Source organism: Cricetulus griseus, chromosome 5, assembly GCF_003668045.3.
Source record: "Cricetulus griseus strain 17A/GY chromosome 5, alternate assembly CriGri-PICRH-1.0, whole genome shotgun sequence".
Lineage (NCBI taxonomy): Eukaryota > Metazoa > Chordata > Mammalia > Rodentia > Cricetidae > Cricetulus > Cricetulus griseus.
The window spans coordinates 177950769-177971926 of NC_048598.1; the positions used below are offsets into that span (position 1 = coordinate 177950769).

Consider the following 21158-nt stretch of genomic DNA (forward strand, 5'->3'; position numbering starts at 1 on the left):
GGTCCCTGAAACTCTCCTGTGCGGCCTCTGGATTCACTTTCATTGATGCTGCCATGCACTGGGTCTGCCAGGCTCCCGGAAAGGGGCTGGAGTGGGTTGGTCGCATAAGAAGTAAAAGTTACAATTATGCAACAAATCATGCCGATTCAGGACGGGCAGATTCACCATCTCCAGAGATGATTCCCAAAGCATGGCTTACCTGCAAATGAACAACCTGAGAACTGAGGACACGGCCACTTATTACTGTACAACTGACACAGTGAGGAGTCTGCAGTGTGAGCCTAGACAAAACCTCCCTGCCGGGCTCCCATGACCAGCAGGGGGCGCTCAGCATCCATAAAGCCCAGGTTCACACACAATTGATTTTTTTTTCCTGTTTATCTGGCTGATCTCTAAAACATGATTTTTCTAGGGGAAACTTTTATAATTATAGACTCTAGGATGTCATGCCTCTAAAACTGATGACTTTGCTTTGATGAACGTTCTTAATCACTGCAGAACCTGGAAAAGCTATTGCTGCTATTGCTGCATAACATACTGCTAATATATATATATATATTATATATATATATATATATATATATATTGAATTAAGTTTAACTGTACTGTCACTTTGGAAAAAAGTATCCTAGTTTACCGTGTTGAGTTGGCATTGTACAGAAACTAACAGCCATATTGGTCTAGAAATGTTAAACTTAATTTTTTCCCATTTGTACAGTGGTATCACACTGTATTAAATATGTAAGGTCGTAAAAAAAGAAAGCAAAAAAAAAAGAATCTCCCATGGAAGAGTAGTGGTAGAGCATCCTCCTGGCATAGAGAAGGAGGCCCTGGTATCATTCCCAGCACCCATGGAGAAAATAAAATAGTTTTACATGAAGTTTCACAGGAAGAGCAGTAAACTCTATAGAGATGTGTTTCCAGAGAGCTTTCTCAACTATTCAGAAAAGGAATGAAAACTTTGTGCCTCTCCAGGTAGAAAACTATAGGAAGACTGCAGCACAGGGCGGGTGAATGACCGCTAGTGCCATCAGGACAGGTGCCAGTGCCTCCTCTGGCTTCTCTTTAGGGGATGTGAGGTCACGAGAAAGCCTTCTGCAGGGGACCGTGGTGTGTTTTCAGCAGCCCGGTACAGGCAGGGAACTCACCCTGCTCCTGCTTTCTAATAGCTGTTTTCAATGAAATCCATCCCGTTTCCTGAGCAGGACACTCCCATCTACCTGCTTTTATGTCACAGAGTCTGACAAGGATGCACAGGACGCCAAGGAAGGAAGAAAGGAGGAGAATGGGAACAAAAGGATGCCAAGAGGGACAGGTGACTGAATAAGTCAAATAGGCAAAAACAAAATTAAAACTGTCCCCAAATAGTGTTGAGCTTTTGTATTTTAAGCATTCACTTTGAAATCTACAAAAAAATATATCATGCAAGAATAAATTTATTTTGGAACCATGCACGAGTCACAGCCAAGAAAACTCCCAGCAGCTGGTTCAGCGGTTAAGAGTTTGTAACCTTTAAACGGAACCTGATTTGGCTCTCAGCTTCCCACTCAGGCAGCTCACAACTACCCATAATTCCAGCTCCAGGAGACCCGACATCCACTTCTGGACTCCACCAGCAACTGCACTGGGATGTGCACTGATCCTCCACATAGACACAGGCATATAATTAAAAAATAAAAAAAAATAAATTAAAAAAGCAAACCTGGAAAAAACCCCAAATATGTCACCTATTTCTACCTGACCAAAATGCAGAAAGAGTCTGAGGACAAGAGTGATTCCCTGTGGTCACCACGATCAGCCGCTGGGGAAGCTCAGGAAACTCAGATGGACTTTTCTCTCATCGTGAGGTCAGGGAAGACCCTCGGGTGGAACAGAGTTACTACATCAGAGAGAACCAAGGGGAAGTGGAGCCGAGTCCGTCACAGTAAGCACCTTGTGTTGTCCAAACCCCTCTCCTCTTCTGCACGGCTGTATATATAAGGCTAAGAGGTGATAACATTGAATTTATAATTAAAATATTTTCATTACTGCATTCAATATGTCGTCTTCTGCTTCTGTGTTAAATTAGATAACTCTAGTTCTGACTTCTGTGCACCAACTCAGAGCTCAGCGCTCATCTGGAGCCAAGTGATGGGGCTGCTGTGTGGACTGGGCAGTGTCCTTCCTGTGAGCTTCTGCTGAGGATTCTAAGATCCTGATCTGGTTGCCTTTGGTTATGAATCCATTCTGACTATACTCAGAAGTTTCCTGGTCAATCTGCCTGAAAGATTCAGAGACAGAGCAGTACTAAGTTGACAACACTGACCCAAATGGTCCCATCTTGGTAATAATGTGAGCGTATGCTTTTAACCAGTATTGGGTAAATATTTTGGAGAAAATATTTTGAACATGTGGAAATTCAAATGGAAAGATATGGATAAATAGGTGGAAGAAAATACCCACTCACAGACTCAAAATGAATTACAAGGTAATAAAGAAATGTCATTTCCTGGGATCATCTGTTTTATTAGTATGAAGTTCACAATCTGAACACCAGGAAGTGTAGACAAGGAAGATTAGCAGGTCAAGGGTAGTCTCAGGACACAGCTGGATCCAGAGCACTTGTGACCATTTGAGACCCTGCCTCAAGTTGGAACAAAAGGAAACCATGAGGCTCCATTAAACATTCTTAATCTCACTGTTACTTCCAGGGTCCTGGATAAATTCAGTGGGTCACAAAACAAAACACCTTGGTCTTTAGAGCTGAGATCATCCTCTGGCTGTTCCCCTTCAGGAAGGGCCTGCACGATGTCAGAGAATGGAGGATAAAGGTCTGCAGAAAGTTTGCAGTCACTGGGAAGCCCCACAGTGTGTCAGTGGACAGATTCAAGAACCAGTTTTCCCTGAAGCTGAGCTCTGCTCCCACTGAAGACACAGCCCTGCCTTACACTGCAGCAGACACAGTGAGCAGGTTCCCTGTGTGCCCAGAAACAACCTCAATGTGAGGATGCTCAGGACCTGCAGGGGGCGCTGTAGACACAACTTTCACCAGGAAAGAAAATGTAGTAGATGAGAGAAGCATCTGGAGAGTGAGAGAGTCCTCAGGGACCCTAAGGTTTCCTGTCCTGACCTCAAATAACTGCAGATACCACGTGATACTCGTGATGTAGTTACTGTGACAAGACTCCAAACTTAGTAGAGGAAAAGTTCTTTGTTAAGTCGTATTGCACATATATGTTTTGTTTATTACATGGGAACCTTATTGGAAGGTCAACATCCAATGGACACACATCTAACAAGGCCACACATTTTCACACATGAGGTGTCAGACACCCAGTCATCATCATCACAGCCAGCAGCAGCAGCATCTGTAATTCTCTCTGTAACTTCTGTCCCCTGGGGGAGGGGTTTTCTCAGCTGGAATATTTGACTGTGTCCTGGGATCTCAGGCCTGGATGCTCCAGTCACAGTGCTGAGTCCCTGTAGCTCTGCTGTGGGAGACCTGGTCACAGGTGTGATGCACTGCCCTGTGCAGCCCTCAGCTCAGGTAATGAGAGAGGGAGAAGCTGGGGATAATCACACAATCTGTCACTCACTGCTATTTGGATTTCATCTCACCGTTTTCTCTGCATATATTTTTTCTAAAAGGAAAGATTTTAGTCCAATTAGTAATACCAAATGTAATATATATGATTTTTGTGACTTGGGAAAAGAGTTGAGAAGAAAGTCCATTAAATCCACACAGTCCCTGTTCACAGTCAGTGTCCCTAAAGTGGAGAAGATGAGACATCCTCATACCTACACCTCTCCACTGTCCCTCACACGGGAGTTCTGACAGTGTTTCATGTGATATCCTGATGCATGGGCTGCTTCCATCTGTTCACCGCTCTCTGGAACTCAGCTGGGATCAGCTTCATCATGGTCCTTTGTTATGTTTTTTTTTTTTTTTTTGTCCAGTCTGTTTGGCGTTCTGTAAGCTTCTTGTTGTTTCATAGGCATATCCTTCTGTAGGTTGGGTAAATTTTCTTCTATGATTTTGTTGAATATGTTTTCTGTACCTTTGAGCAGTGTTTCTTCACATTCTTCTATACCTATTATTCTTAGGTTTGGTCTTTTCACGGTGTCCCATATTTCCTGGGTATTTTGTTTTAGGGATTTGTTGGCCTTGAGGTTTTCTTTGGTTGATGAATGTATATCCTCTAGCGAGTCTTCAATAGCTGAGATTCTCTCTTCCATCCCTTGAATTCTATTAGTTATTCTCACATCTTTGGTTCCTGATCGTTTATCCAGCCATTCCATTTCCAGAATTGCCTCATTCTGTGTTTTCTTTATTGTGTCTATTTCAGCTTTCATGCTCTGAACTGTTTCAAGAGCTTCCTTCACTTGTTTGGTTGTTTTTTTTTTCCCTTGGGTTTCTTTAGATTCGTTAAGAGATTTATTTCTTGAATTTTTTGGTTTGTCTTTTCCTCCATTTCCTGTAATATTTGGCTTGCTTTTTCTTCTATTTCTTCAAGGGATTTTCTTGTTTCCTCTTTAAAGGTCACTATCATCTTGCCGAGATAATTTTTAGGTCCATCTCTTCTTCATGCTCTTTATTGGGCTTTTCAGATCTTGCTGGTGTGGAGTCCCTAGATTCTGGGGGTGTAATATTGATCTTTCCGTTGTTGAGTGAGTTCTTATTCTGTCTTCTTCCCATATCTTCTTCCAGTGGGTGCAGGTGCGGTCTCTCTATCTCCTCTTGTGAACCAGTGGTGTGTGTGGGCCAGGAATTCAATGTACACAGCTCTGGATGGTCTTGCCTCTCCTGGTAGTCTCCTCATTCTGAAGGTGTTAGGCCTCTGTAGGGGAACAGGAAGGAAGAGTGGGGTGTTTCCAGATTCAGGGAGCTCCCCTCTGCCTGGGCGTGTCTACCCCAAGCAGGTGCAGGCCCTGGGAGATCAGGGTGAATGGGTCTTTTCACCTTGAATGGGAGTTGGGTAAGAGCAGAGGGTCACTCACCTCTTTATGGATCAGGTCGGCAGAACGGGAAGGGTGTGGGTTTCCAGATTCAGGGAGCTCCTCCCTGCCTGGGCGTGTCTAACCCAAGCAGGCACAGGCCCAGAGAGATCCAGGTGAATGGGGCTGGTTATGGATCAGGTCAGCAGAAAGGCCCTTTGTTATATTTAAAGGAATAGTGTCCTCCAGTCAGTTGTAACATCCCAGTTGTATGTACTGTACCTGTCCTGGTGTTCAGATTTACTCCCGGAACATTTCATTCCTGTAAGAACCAATTCCAATGTTGGCTTTGTAAAATTTCAGGTTTCTATGGAGATTCCTGAGGTTAATGATGATTTCCATAAGGGTTTCACTTTCTTTCCTTTCTTTTCAGATCCAACTATTCATGGCCGGATGATATTGTAGCTTGAGATATTAGATCCTGGCTGTAGTAGCAGAGTTTATATGTCACCTAAAGGAATGTCTGCACACTGCTCTTCTCCATGCATGTGTGGGATCCCCTTACTCACATCATCAGGATGTAGCATGTTCTGCCAAAATGAATCACAAAATATCACTACCATTCACAATCCAGGTAAAAGAGAATTTCTGAAGGATGAGTTTGTGGTTCCATTTTATCTAACGATTGTTCCCTCTGCAGTGCTTCTCACTTCACATATCACTGGGGTGAAAAGAGGAGAGCCAGTCACGCCTACAGCAATACTAGAAATATACTAAAGAAACTCTTGACTTGTATATGACCAGACTTGTTATTTTCAAAGCTGTAATGTAGGGGAAATGTCAGCCATGCCCTCTTGGGGGATGGCACAGGTGATGCAGACCACGAACACTAGGGCATGGTCAATGACATAGCAAGACCTTAAATATGAGGGTTGCACACAGGCAGTTCTCTCTGTTCCATGGTTCACCTGGTTGTAGGGGACTGACTCCATGGTGTGAGTACTCTCCTATTAAAATATCTGTTCATCAAATTTGCTCTGACTCTTTTGCGGTATGCATTAATTGTTGTGCCCCAGTTTATTTGACTTGGAGGCGAGGAGGATTCTGGGAAATGTAGTAAAAAGAACTCTTGTGATACAGGCAGGAAGGGACATTAGCAGGCAGACTTATATATAAGCAGGAACAAACAGGAAGTCGTTCCTTTTCTCCTGCTTTCTGCCACTGGAGCCACCATTGTAAAATGACGTGAAGAGAGGGCACTTCCTGCTGGCGTCCTCAATAAGTCTGATGATTATGGTTGATAATTAAGACTGAGCTACCAGATGGGAAATCCTAATCATTGGCCAAGCAGCATTTGTGCCTAATATAAATCTGTGTATATTAATTGGGACCTTAACGTGGCAGCAGGCTGAAGGAACTTGGGTGGCTGACGGGAAGTGTCCGAGTGGCGGCAGGGCTCAAGTGGCTTTGTCATAAAGACTTATTGTTAAACTGTATAGCAGTTCATTGAAATGTTCCAAATGGATGAGTTAATCTGCTCCAACTGTAGAGTAATATCTTCTTTTGATCTCTCATTGGCAGCTTGCTTAGCATCTACATTTATATAAAGTCTTGTTGGATTAAATTTATGAATTTAACTTTTGGACAGCCCAGTGCACACTTGTCTGCAATTCTTTAGACTCAGGGATAGTAGTTCTGTGTGCAAATCTGACAGATTCAGGGAAAATGTCTATGTCTACTGCAGCTCTTATCACAGAGTTAAGACAGAGCTTCACACTTTTATTTCCTCCATGTACAAAGCATCTAATCTTACTGGTTAGAAATGAAGTTCCCTCTTCAGAAGAATCTGGTGTCTGTCTTTCCCATATTCAGGAACCAGCAGTCCTTGCTTCTCTGTCCCTCTGATCTCTTTGAAAAACCTTAAAATTCACTTCTGTGTAATCCAATTCAGGATCTTTTTCTGCTTGTGGACCCTTCCTACTGCTTGTCTTTCATGAGGAAGTGTGTGAGTCCATTGACTCTCTTGGAGACAATATCAGATATTCTCCTATTTCAAGACACATATTTTAATCACAGATCAAAAGTCATTGTAATGCTGACAGCCCTGGCAAAGGAACCCAAATTTAGTGCATCTCTCATTGCCCATCCTACCCTAAGGGTTTAGAGCTTCAGCCCACACTCAGCATGGTGTATTTGGTCCCTTTTGACAGAGTATCCACAGCTGGGGTAAGTACGTATTCATGGTTTACACACATCTTAGTATCTTTATCTTTTAAAAGTTTTAAAAGATGAAGAGGTTTCATTCATAAAAATGAGTTGATTGTGTTTGGTGTGGCTTTCTTTAATATGATCTGTTCAAACTTCTTTCCATGTATTGAAAGTTACTGCATGATTTGTCTAAAGTTAGTCAAATCATAATCTTTCTTAGTTCTAAAACTTCAGTAGTGATAAGAACAAAGAAGAAAATATACTGTTTGAACATCTCTGAAGCAGTGAAGAAAATCCATGTGGTGTGTGAGCCATGAGTCCTGCTGTGCCCTCTTCCAGGAAGCTCAGCATTTCAGAGAACTGAGTGAACAAACCAGGTCTCTGCCTACAGTGTCTATTTCCTGCTGTTATTTTCAGAGTCATCAGAAATAGAGTGCAGTTATATAGATGAAGACACTGACAATTGTATACACAAAATCACAAATACTCAAGGCAGGAAATTGACAGATTAATAAAGTCAATAAACCATCACTCTCTTCAATGCAATTGCAGATTTCATAGTTGCCAATCTACAGATGGCATATACTTGCTCACTGTACAAAAAGTCTACAATCTCTGTACTTTGTTGAGAAAAAATGCACTGGTAGGACTCACATAGGAAGCCTCCTCTGGCCCCAGTCACAGTGCATCATGAAGGCAGGAGAAACATCAATACTTTGAGCTCTTCATGCATTCTCCATGTGAACATGCAGGGTAATGGTCCTGGATGAGTGGCAGAGTCAGAACCCTTCAAGTCAGAGTGAGGGTCTCAAGTTTTTTGCATCCCACATCAAGCACCAGAAGTGTGTACTGAGGACCCTGGGCTTATGTGTTACCCAGTCTCTATGGGGAACAGATGTGAACTTCCCTGAGTCACTCTTTGTACCTTATCAGAGCCTGGCTCCCCCTAAGACCCAAAATTTAAATACTCCCTCCTTCAGAGTCAGCTCCTGGAAAGGGAATGCAAATCTCTCCTGACTCCACCCAAGCATAGATTGAAAAGCCAAAGCTGGGCCTGGGCACTCACTGGTGTGCAGCCATGGCCCTGTTTGCCTCCTCATTCCTGCTGCTGATTGTGCCTGCATGTGAGTGCCAAGGATTTCTACTGCATGATCTCCCATAATTCACTCTGAGCCAACCTTACCTTCTACTTTTTCCTCCACAGATGTCCTGTCCCAGGTTACCCTGAGGAGTCTGGCCCTGGGCTGTTGCAGCCTTCCCAGACTCTCAGTCTGACGTGCTCTTTCTCTGGGTTTTCACTGAGCACTTCTGGTATGGGTGTGGGCTGGATCCACCAGCCCTCAGGGAAGGGTCTGGAGTGGCTGGCAATCATTTGGTGGGATGATGATAAATACTACAACCCATCCCTGAAGAGTCGGCTAACAATCTCCAAGGACACCTCCAACAACCGGGTAACCCTGAAGATCGCCAGTGTGGACACTGCAGATACTGCCACATACTACTGTGCTCGGAGAGCACACAGAGACACAGCCTGGGCTGACAGCTGTACAGTATCTCAGGCTGGTTCTCAGCTCTGTGTCTTCCTTCTACAATCATATGGTTGGCAGTGGGCAAACATTTCCTTCTAGCCTGTGGAGTTTCCTGTTCACTCTGATTTTCAGATCCCTGGTTCCCTGTTATACAAATGTGGCCTCTTATAACTATTTTTCAGAAATGAAAATCCGTCTGTTTTGTTTTGTAAAGATTAGGGGTGTCTGGTTCTTTATCCAGGTGGTTCAGGGCTGTGGTTCCCTCTGTTTTTGGCCTCAAAACTCCAGAACTGCAGATTCCAAATCATTGTAACATTCACCTTTAGTAAACACCTGGATATGGAGAAGACTGACATGTCTGGATAAGCATTTATGAATTGAGTCATTGACCAAAGTGTCCCCATGGAAACTACAAGATAATTCAAGCTATGGCCTCAGGCATTTGGTTGCTTTACACAAACTGATGGTGACATCCTTGTGCTGAAGAAAACACATATCTCACAGAATATGGAGATTGTGAGTTGGTGCCTAACTGCAGGCCTCAGCCCCACCGACTTCTGTTCATAGCAGTGGAAGTTACTTGGCCTGTTCTCAGAGGAGAATCAACCTAACAGCACACTGTGAACTACAATGGTGACCTGCGGGTGAGATTGTATTTACAGCCAACTCTGTGAATGTAGCCCATGCCTGAAACTACTAGAATGTTCTGGAATCTGACACAAGGTAGCCCTTGGGCTTATGGGAAAAACAAATATTCTGCTAAAGCAGTGATTTTCAACCTGGGGCTGCTACCAAGTTGGGAACTGAACAACTCTTCCACAGAGTCCTAGGACTCTTCTACAGCGGCCACATATCAGATGTCCTGGATGTCAGATATTTACGTTATGAATCATAGTGGAAAAATTCTCGTTTTGAAGGAGCAACAAAATAATTTTATGTTTTATTATTACCTACTACCTACTACCTACTACCTCCCTCATGAACTAATGAATCCTGCCAGATTCTGGGTAAACAGGGAATTATTTTTTATTATATTCATTTTTCATTTTCATTTATATTTTTGAACAGGATATCATATTCAGATGTATACTTAATGGTATACCCACCAGGCTCCATTAGTTTTAATACCAGGGCTACTTAGACTTCCCTTATTAAAATTAATGGGTCATATAACAAATCAAATTTAAATGAACACATAGAAGGGTCTTGAGGGAGAAAGGAGGTTTGACAATAACATGAGGAAGGTAACCCAGGTTTGTGCCATAAACATGTATGTAATTTTTGGAAACCAACTTAAATTTTTAGGAACAAACAAAGAAAATAACAACTATACATTTTTCTTTTCCAAAAGAATTCGGAGACCAATTTTTAACCCAAATTCTCTCATCAGGATCAATTCTCGGTAGAAACTGTCACTGAGAAGTCCTTCAGTGTGTGAGTGGACATGTACAAGAACCAGTTCTCCCTGAAGCTGAGCTCTGCTCCCACTGAAGACACAGCCCTGCCTTACACTGCAGCAGACACAGTGAGCTGGTTCCCTGAGTGCCCAGAAACAACCTCAATCTGAGGATGCTCAGGAACAGCAGGGGGCGCTGTAGACCCAACTTTCACCAGGAAAGAAAACATAGTAGGTGAGAAAAACATCTGGAGAGTGAGGGAGTCCTCAGGGACCCTAAGGTTTCCTGTCCTGACCTCAAATAACTGCAGAGACCACGTGACACACATGATGCAGTTACTATGACAAGACTCTAAACTTAGTAGAATAAAAAGTATTTGCTAAGGAATATTGCACATAAAAGTTTTAGTCATTACATATGAACCTAATTGAGAAGACAAAATCAATTGCAGAAATATACAGAATATACAGAAGGAATGATGGAAATTTTCAAACATGACTTATAGTCATCAGAACCACCAGCAGTAGCTTCTGTAAAACTATCTGTAACATCTTTCCATTGTCAGAGGGGTTTTCTCAGCTGGAGTATATGACTGTGACCTGGGATCTCAGGCCTTGATGTTCCTCCCACAGTGTTGAGCCCAGGCATTTCTGATAGGCAAGTGTAGGAGCCCTGGTCCCAAGCATCGTCCACTGTCCTGTGAAGCCCTCAGCCCAGAGGAAGGAGAGAAAGAGAAGGTGGGAAGATGGCATAATTGTTGTGTGAATGTTTCCCCTAAAATGAAAGATTATTAGGTAAACTTGGAATACTAAACCTTAATGCATGTTTTTTTGTGTGAACTGGGAAAAGAGAAGAGAGTAAATTAATTACATACTGTCCATTTGACTATTTAGGATCCTGAAAGTTTAGAACTGATGTTTTCACAACTTACAGATATCTCTACCCAGCTTGTGAATTTAGATAATGTTCTCTCCAACATCCTGGGTTTGAGGCTATCTTTATCTCTTCACAGCACTCTGGAGCTCAGGTGGGGGCAACTTCTTCTCTTTCCAGCCTTATGTTTAAGGGATTAGTGTCCTTCAGTCTGGGGTGATGTCCCAGGTGTGTGTACTGCACCCATCCTCATGTTCAGATTTACTCCAGATTTTCATTATATGGCAAAGAACCACCTATCCACTGTTAGAGTTTTAGAACTTCAGCTTACTGGGAAGATTGCTGATAATTTCTCCTGAGGCATTCACTTTCTTTCCCTTGGCTGGATGAGGTTTGCACCTCATGAGATTAGATCCTGCCTCTGGTAGAAGACTTTACACATCAACTAAATGCATGTTTGCTTGCTGCTCAACTCTGTGCAGATCTTAAATCCCACCAGTCACATCATCAACATATAACATGCTCTCCTCACATGAATCACCCAACTGTACCGTCATTTTCAGTCCAAGTGCTTGAGAATTTCTGAGGGGTTGATGAATTGGTAGTTGCAATTTATCTAATGCATGTTCTCTCCAAAGTACTTTTCACTCACATGTTACAGTAATAAATAGGAAGACTGAGACATGCCTACAGCACTGATTGGAAATATATTAGATAGACTCTCAAGTTGACTATATCTGAGGTCTGGAATTTTGATTTTCATGAAGTAGTTCAGAAAATTGTCTGAGTACATGAGTTACTCTGAAACGACGTTACAGCAATACATTGTAATTTTAAATATCTTATTGGCAGGGAGCATTAGTCAACATTTACATATGTTTTTGTTAGAATAAATTCCTGCATTTAAATTTTGGCACTTCATAGTCCACACTTTTCTTCATGTTTTTTGTTTGTTTGTTTTTTTGTTTTGTTTTGTTTTTGCTTTTTGCTTTGGAAACAGAAGTACTTTAAGTACATGTGAAAAACTTAGGAATTACGTCTGTATCTGCTGCAGCTCATATCACAGAATTCAGACAGAACACCACTGTTTTAAGTCCTTCATGAACAAGTCTCTGAAACACAATGTGAGTGTTCCTGGTTAGAAATGAAGTTCTCTCTTGAGAAGAATCTGTCACCTGCCTTCCCTGCAACAGGAACCACCGGTCCTTTCATCTCTGACCCTCTGGCCCCTTCACCCAAACGTGATGACTCTGCCTCTGTATCATCCATTCCAGGATGTTTTCCTTTCAATGAGGATGTGTGTGATGATCCTGGAATCTCATGGAGACAATGTCAGATATTCTCCAATTTAATCATAGAACAAATATAAGCTTTATGCTGTATTCTGCTGGACAGTTTCACTTATAAGTTGTTACAAATTTCCATACATGGTTCTGTGTTCCTATTCAATACTTATAACCTACTTAGAGTCTCATACAATATGTTTCGGAGATGATATTAATTGATACAGTTATCTCAGGTCATGTTTATTTTCCTCAAGGTGATATAATTTCTGTATTCATTCAAATGAAATATTCCCATTGTGTCTCACATATAACCGTGTCTTCTTGCTGCAGTCATCTGCTGACAGACGTGAAGTAAAGCTCAATAATTTATTGCAGACAGTGCTGCAATAAATATCAATGTACAAATGTTTCTGAGGTATGTTCTCTTTAGGCCAATTCAGAAGTCAATTCAGTTTGTATGTAGCCTACTTGAAAGACAAATACTAGTTCTACACATCTGACAGGAGCATGTAAATTCTCAAAATTTATCATATTTTGAAATTTCCATTCATCACCATCATCATCACAACCATCTTCTTTAAATAAATCTGACAACCTTGTCACAAAGCAGAGCAACTCTCTCAGGCCTGAAATCTACTGAGAGTTTAGGTCCTGATATTTCACCCACAGCATCTGCACAGCCCTGAGCTAAGACAATGAATGCATTTCCTCAGACAACGTTAGGATTTGGACATCAGCATCCTTTGCCTGATCCAGGTGTCCTCCACCTCCTCAAACTTGAGGAGGTCCTTATTTAAAGTAATTCTTTGCTCATGAATATGCAAATCATGAAATCTTTGCTGGTAAATACAGATATGTCCTCCCTACCAACAGAGTATGATCAGTGTCCTCTCCACAGTCACTGAGCACACAGGTCCTCACCATGGGATGGAGCTGGATCATCCTCTTCCTGGTGACAGCAGCTACAGGCAAGTGCTGAAGTTCCAGACATGAGGAGGGGCCATTTACTCAGGTGACAATGACATCCACTCTGCCTTTCTCCCCACAGGTGTCCACTCCCAGGTCTAGCTGTAGCAGTCTGGGGCTGAGTTGAGGAGGCCTGGGTCTTCAGTGAAGCTGTCTTGCAAGGCTTCAGGCTACACCTTCACTAGCTATGTTATGAGCTGGGTGAAGAAGAGGTTTGGACAGTGCCTGGAGTGGATTGGAGATTTCTTCCTGGAGATGGCAGTACTAGCTACCATCAGAAGTTCCAGGGAGTGTCCACACTGACTGCAGACAAACCCTCCAGGACAGCCTACAATGAGCTCAGCATCCTGACATCTGAGGACTCTTCAGTCTATTACTGTGCAAGACACACAGTGTTGCAACCACAGCCTGAGTGTGTCAGAAACCGTGGAGTGGCAGGAAAGTTCCCTGGGACTGAGATGACAAAGAAGATCAGCCTGGAGACTTGCACAGAAATAATCACTTGAGTGGCGACTTTTCTGACCCTCCATCACAGTCTCAACAGTCTTTGTCAAGTTTTCCAAGTTTCAACTGTAATAAAACGATGCTGAATGAGGTTCAGTGACCATCTCCATGTACATGTTCCTTCTGTAATAAAACGCTAAAGGGAAAACTGTGGTAATGCATAGTGACAATAATATCTTTGGCTCTCAGAGACTGGAGCTTTGGTTGTAGTAGCTTTGAATAAAATATTTTACCTGTAAAGTACAAATAAATGATAACACACCAAACCAAATATCCTCTCATAGTCTTTTTATTTAAATTAGAAACAATATTGTTTTACATGTCAATCCCAGTTCCCTCTCCCTTGTCTCCTTCCCTACCTCAAACCAACACCCTACATATCCCATATCATTTTTGCTCCACAGAGAGAGTGAGGCCTTCCATGATGGGTCTTCAGAGTCTGTCATATCCTTTGGGATAGGGCCTAGGCCCTCCACTGTGTGTCTCGGCTGAGGGTGTGTCCCTCTATGTGAAATGGGCCCCCAAAATTCATTCCTGTGCTAGGAGTAAGTATTGATCTACTACAAAAGGCCCCATAGATTTCAAAGGCTTCCTCACTGATACCCCCATTTATGGGGTCTTTTTCATTTCCATGATGGCTTCTCAGTGATCAGTCTGGGCGGCCAAGCGTTCACCCTTGTTCACCTGATTATGTGGGATTCACCAGCCTGGTCTTAACTCCTTTGTTCATCACTCCACATTCTCTGCAACTGGATTCCAGTTCAGTTCAGTGTTTAGCTGTGGATGTCTGCTTCTACTTCCATTAGGTGCTGGATGAAGGCTCTAGGATGGCATATAAGTTACTCATCAATCTAATTATCAGGGGAGGGCATTTAAGGTAGCCTCTCCTCTGTTGCTTAGATTGTTAGTTGGTGTCATCCTTGTAGATCTGGAAATTTCCCTAGTGCCTGATTTCTTAAACCTATACTGCCCCCCTAACTGATGGAAGGAATCTCTTATTTCACTCTTCTCTATTCTTCCCCCTACACCACATTCCTGTTCCCTTATGTCTTCTTCTCATAGTCTTGAGTAACATGAATGTGTGTTTTTATCTCAGCCTGTGTCATCCAGAAGACCTTCTGGTCTCTTACAATGAATGAAATATTTGTGTCATTATGCATTGCCACACAAGTATAATTATTGTAAGTTGAACAAGTGTATCATTAAATTAGTTTTCATCAAACAAAATGTATATACATGCTAATTAAGAATAGGTTTAAGATTATTCATAATAATCTGGTCTCAAGTTTACTGCCTTTCCAGTCCCTGTACCCTGACCCACAGTCTCACACATTTACAGAACATGCCTTACTCTGTTTCACCCACATACTTCACTGTCCACTGTATATCTTGAAGTCACCCTTGCTCTATAATGTGTTTGGTTTTATATAATGAGCAGCATGGAGGCCTTAAATACTTGATAATCTCAATGTTTGGATGCAGTAAGAAGTCTCTGTAGCAGAGAGTATTAATTTTGCATGTTCCTGTAGCAAACACACTTAACCTTGAAATTTGAATGCCATGAGCTGAATATGGATGAAGACTCATATGATAAACTTTTGTTGGCAGTCATGAATCACCTCTGCCAATTCTGTGTTAGAGACCTTTCAGATCTGTGGTGAATTTAAAATACTGTTTGAAATACTGAAGACTTCATAAAGCACCTCCTGTCTTCTGCAGTGTTAACTGGGGAATGATAAGAAGGCAAGGGAATCTTCCCACTCTGGTCTCTGAAATGAACAAGACTTCAATGTACTCAGAAGGCATTTGTCGGGTTGCTGTAAGACATTGATACAAGGGGTTGTCTGTTACATGCTGCTGAGTCACCATGAAGTGACCAAACACTTCAAATGACATGTCATCAGGTAGACATGAGAATGTGGGAACATTAGAGCATGGCTGTTGTGGGAGCTCAATCTGATTAGCCAATGACACTTGGGGTTTTCCCTCTATGGGCGTGGTTCTCTCTGTTTAGTGTCCAGATAAGACCTGAGGTCAGGAGTCCTGTGCTCTCTCTCTCTTGGAAGCTGAAGGCTTCATCATGCAATGGTCATGTGCTTTTCTCCATCCTTCCCTGGCATAGGAAGAGGCAACAGTGTCACTTCCCTCTGTATTCATGAGTGTGTGTCCCTATTTCATCCCTTAATAAGGAAGTCTTCCTCACAAGCAACCAATACATGGCCTCCCTATCATCCAGGTGGAAGACTGCTCTCCATCCTGTGATGATGGCAGGCATAAGACTTGTGTTTATGTTGAAGACAATAAATAGTAACTTGATTATTGAGGATGTTTACACAAACATACTACATACAGAAACATCAAAACTATTTGCAAGTAGTTTTTCCAATTGTTTATATTATCAATAAACTTTATTTATTTAATTAGTTTTCTTCAGTCTTTTGGATATAAAACACAGTCCTGGATCATCAGGTGTCTGGGCTGAGAACATGGTTCTTTCTGTAGAACAGCTGGGCAAGGACCCTGAAATCATTCTGGGGAAACAACTGCTTAAAGTTCCCCTAATGCTTTGCTCTTATCACCACTCTGCTAGCTAATAGCAAAGAGTGATCATTTCATTTTATGCAACTCTTCCTGTAGTTATGGAATCAATATAATATTTTATATGCCTTCAATTTCTTAGAAATGTGATGAGGCCGATCCTAACATTCATGCTTACTTTCATGTGCATTTATTTTTGTTCCAGTCTGCTGCAAGAAATATTACTAGATCATGACTATGAGAAACTGTGTGTGAGTATCCTCCAGCAGTTCTTGTGAGTAGAAACCCACTGAGATGTCACCGTTTCACTGTGAAAAGGGCATAGAAATGAACAAAGACCATGCAGCAGAATCTAATGTCCACATTCCAGAATTGGGTGCATCCTATTGATCATCCATACTCGTGATCAGAAGCAACACCCATAATAGATCAACCTCATGCATTTGAAGCACAGGCCAGCAGGGTCTGACCACACCTCAGCCATTTATGGTCCTAAGGAACAGATGCAAAGATGGAACAGCAAGGGAAGTCACCACATCTGTCTAGAGTTTCTTCCTTTTGCTTATCCACACATAACCAGGCTAAATAAGTGACACCTGTCAGAGAAATGATTTGATCATCAAGGAACACAGAACAGAAGTGACTTCAGATCAGCAGCTCACTGCATTTAGTTGTTTTATACGAAGTCACTTTCCTGCAAGTGCCACAGAAACAATAAAGTCATGGTCCATAAGAACTCTTAGCCATAGCAAACTTTGTCTAAAACATGACTTCATTAATCAATTAATTCCAAACTCTCCATTACAGGGATGGCCATTCAAAGGGGCCTCTGAAGAGTGATCCCAAAACCACTATGGCAGCCCTAATCCTCAGAGGGTGGAAGAGATGGGAAGACATAAACCATGGCACTACAGACCAGGTAACAGACTCCTCTCCTTCCTGTTGTAACCACACACAAGGATCCTATATTCATTTTGTGGAAAAATAATGGTACAGATGCCAAAGGTGTTAACTAACATATGCTAATCACAAACATTTGTCCCTATGTGTAATAGCAGATTGTGATGTCTATAGGATTTCTCAAGGAATAGCCTCTGTATCATTAATGTTTATTTAATATGTATATTTATTATAAATACATTCATATGTATTCTATAATGAGGACAAAACGTGTGTCCTGGCTCATGTTAAATTTCCCCCATGCTGTCCAGTTTTATTATAGTAAATTCATGCATACCTCACTATTCATTGATCTTTCCATTAGTCCCCCTTGAATTATAGAATTGTAATTTTGAATGTTTAAACTTCGATGAACTTATTGTGTGGTATCTGGTGAGTTAAGAAGTAAAGAATGCATGTAAAAATAAATTAATTAAAGATGTTGAAGCTTTTTGCAAACAAATAATGAATAATAGTTCAATGAAACCTTGGTAGTCACTATTTCATTTTCTCTCAGACATTTGCAACATTGCTGCTGCCTCTAAGGCTCACACACCAGAGAATTAGATATATCAGGAAGATATGCAAACACGGCCTCTCTGTGCTCATAAAACAAGACCTGTCCTGACCCCGCAGGTCAGGCAGAGGACTCTAGCCCTGTCTTCTCATTCAGAGATCAGCACTGAAAACACGACATTCAACATGGGGTTGGGGCTGCACTGGGTTTTCTTTGTTGCTCTTTTAAAAGGTAGATAACACGGGATACTGTGTGTGAGGAGACATGAGTGAGAGAGACAGTAGACTTTGTGACAGTTTCTTCATCAGGATCCTCTCTGTTTGCAGGTGTCCACTGTGAGGTGAAGCTGGTTGAGTCTGGTGGAGGATTAGTGAAGCCTGCAGGGTCACTGAAACTCTCCTGTACGGCCTCAGGATTCACCTTCACTGACTAAACATGCACTGGGTCCACCAGGCTCCATGGAAGGGGCTGGAGTGGGTTGCTTATGTAAGAACTGAAAGTAACAATTATGCAACCTCTTATGCTGATTCGGTGAAAGGCAGATTCACCATCTCCAGAGATGATTCCCGAAGCATGGCTGACCTGCAAATGAACAACCTGAGAACTGATGACACGGCCAATTATTACTGTACAAGCAACACATTGAGGAGTCTTCAGTGTGAGCCCAGACAAAAACCTCCCTGGCAGTTACCCATGACCAGCAGGGGGCGCTCAGCATCCATAAAGCCCAGGTTCAGACATAATGGCTTGTTTTCTGTGTTATGAAGATGCCTTCTCCATCTGACACTTTTCTGACGATCCTTTTAACAATTATAGAATCTAGGAATTGATCATGTCTCTAAAGATAAACAAGACCTATTTTGATGCAATTTATTAAAACAAATATGTCAGCTAGGCCTACTTGAACCTAATACAGAAAGTGTCTATGAGGAAGAGTGATTCTCTGTGGTCACCAGGATCAGCTGCTGGGGAAGCTTGGGAAACTCAGATGGACTTTTGCCTCATCCTGAGGTTAGAACAGACCCTTGACAGGAACAGTTTTACTAAATCAGAGGGAACCAAGTGGAGGGGGAGCCAGGCTCAGTCTCAGCAGTCACCTTGAGTTGTCCTATGGGCTGAAGAGGGATGCCCCAAAGTTACAGAGGAAATTTGGGTGACTGTCCAGGTAGCAGATGTCTCTGTCAATTCTAGAGTTTATATATTATCCTTCTGTGGTCTTTGATAGAATTAAAGACAGATAGTTATGGTTATAGCTTTCTTCAGTTATTATAAAAGATAAGTTATCCTTCTTTTATTTAGACAGAAAAGAGGAGATGATGGGGAATGTACTGTGTATGTTTATCTTATTGATTGTTAAATAAAATACTGTTTGGCCAATGAGACAGCAAGTTACATTGGACTAGGAGTCAAAGAGGATTCTGGGAAATTTAGTAGAGAAGTGGTGATCCAGGCAGGAAGTGACATAGCAAGGAGACCCATATTTAAGAGAAGGAGAAACAGGGAGGGCCCTTTTTCCCCTTCCTTCTCCAGCACAATGTGATCCACCAGCAAGGAGGGACGCCAATAAGGCGTCCGATAAGATAAGTCTTATAAAATATATAGGTTTATGATAGTTAAGACTGAGCTAACAGATGAGGAATCCTAGTCATTGGCCAAGCAGCTTTGAACCTAATACAAGTTTCTGTGTATTCTTTTGGGCCCTAACTCAGGTGGGCGGCTGGCGTAAAGCTCACACGTGATGGTGGTGGGGCTCAGGCGGCTTTTGGCAGAAAGATTTATTGTAACAATCTAACCCCCTCTCCTCTTCTGGAGGGCTGTAGACTTATAAGGCTCAGAAGTTGTAGCATTGAACTTTTAATTCAATTATTTTCATTACTACATTCATCCTGGTGTTTTCTGAATGTGTTTTGAATTAATGGCTAGATGACTTCAGCTCATGAGATTAGATCCTGGCTCTGATAGCAGACTTCATACATCACCTAAAGAAATGTCTGCACACTGCTCTACTCCATGCATGTGTGGAATCCCCTTACTCACCTCATCAGCATGTAACATGATCTGCCTACATCAATCCCAAAATAGCACCACTGATCACAATCCAGGTAACTGAGATTTCTGAAGGATGAGTTTGTGGTTCCATTTTATCTAACGATTGTTTCCTCTGCAGTGCTTCTCACCTCACCTGTCACTGTGATCAACAGAGGAGAGACAGTCATGCCAACATCAGACACTGGAAATACAATAAATTCTTGACATGCATATGTCCCAGGCTTGGGATTTTCAAAGCTGTAAAGTAGTTCAGTGAAATGTTCTGAATGGATGAGTTAATCTGCTCCAATTTTAGAGTCATATCTCCTCCTTTTGATCTCTCATTGGCAGGGTGCTTAGCATCTACATTTATATAACATCTTGTTGGATTAGGTTTATGTATTTAACTTATGGACTGCACAAGGCACACTTGTCTGCACTTCTTTTACTCAGACCTAGGAGTTCTCTGTGCACATCTAATGGATTCAGGGAAAATGTCTATGTCTACTGCAGCTCATATCACAGACCTGAGACATCATCACACTTTTATTCCCTCCACATAAAAAGCATCTGAAATGCAGTCATTGTTCCTGGTTACAAATGAACCTCTCTCTTTAGGAGAGTCTGGTGCCTGCCTTTCCATACTCAGGTAGCAGCATTCCCTGCATCTCTGGGCCTCTAATCCTTCTGTCCTAACATGGCAACTTCGTCTCTGTATAATCCTATGCAGGTACTTTTCCTTCTGTGGATCCTTCCTACTGCCTGCCTTTGATGAGGATGTGTGTGGTGAAGTTCTTAAGTCATAGAGGTGATGTCAGAAGTCTCCTGTTTCTAGACACACAACTTAATAACAGATTAAAATCATTGAAACACTCTGGAAAAGGAACCATGTGACACTACAGCTCTTATTGCCCATCCTACCACAAGAGTTCAGTGCCTCAGCTCACTCTCAGCATTGTGGATTTGGTTTCTTTTGGCAATATTACTAAAAGCTTGTGGTAAGTTCATATTCATGTTTTAGAAACATCTTGGTATCTTTATCCTCTAAACACTCAATTGAGAAAATGTTGTTTTCATAAAATGAGTAATTTTTGATGTAGCCTTCCCTAAGAAATCAGCAGTTCACTCAAGCTACTTTCCAAGGATTGAATCATGTTCATATCACAATGCCACTGTGAAATTTGTTCAAAGAGAAGCAAATCATTTCCTTTCTGAATCTTAAAACATCAGGTTGTCACAGAAAAAATCAAATTACATTGCTCTTTAACATCACTGAACCTGTGAGGAAATCCCTGGGCACTGTGAGCTGTGACTTTCATCATTCTCTGTCCTTCTTCCCTTTCTCCAGGATGCTCAGCATCTGAGAGAATTGAGATAACTGACCATGTCTCTGCTACAGGTTATGTTTTCTGTTGCTGCTGCTTTTAAAGTTTTCAGAAATAGACAGCAGTGTAAATAT

General features: G+C 41.9%; 1 protein-coding gene across 1 annotated transcript; it reads left to right on the top strand.

The window, feature by feature from the left end:
• Positions 1–1746: 1746 nt before the first annotated feature.
• LOC113838442 lies at positions 1747–18436 on the top strand. Its single transcript, XM_035445897.1, is given in 5 exon segments — positions 1747–1847; positions 2774–2980; positions 8327–8625; positions 17998–18096; positions 18099–18436. Coding segments are annotated over 5 exon segments (1044 nt in total).
• The last annotated feature ends 2722 nt before the right edge of the window (positions 18437–21158 follow it).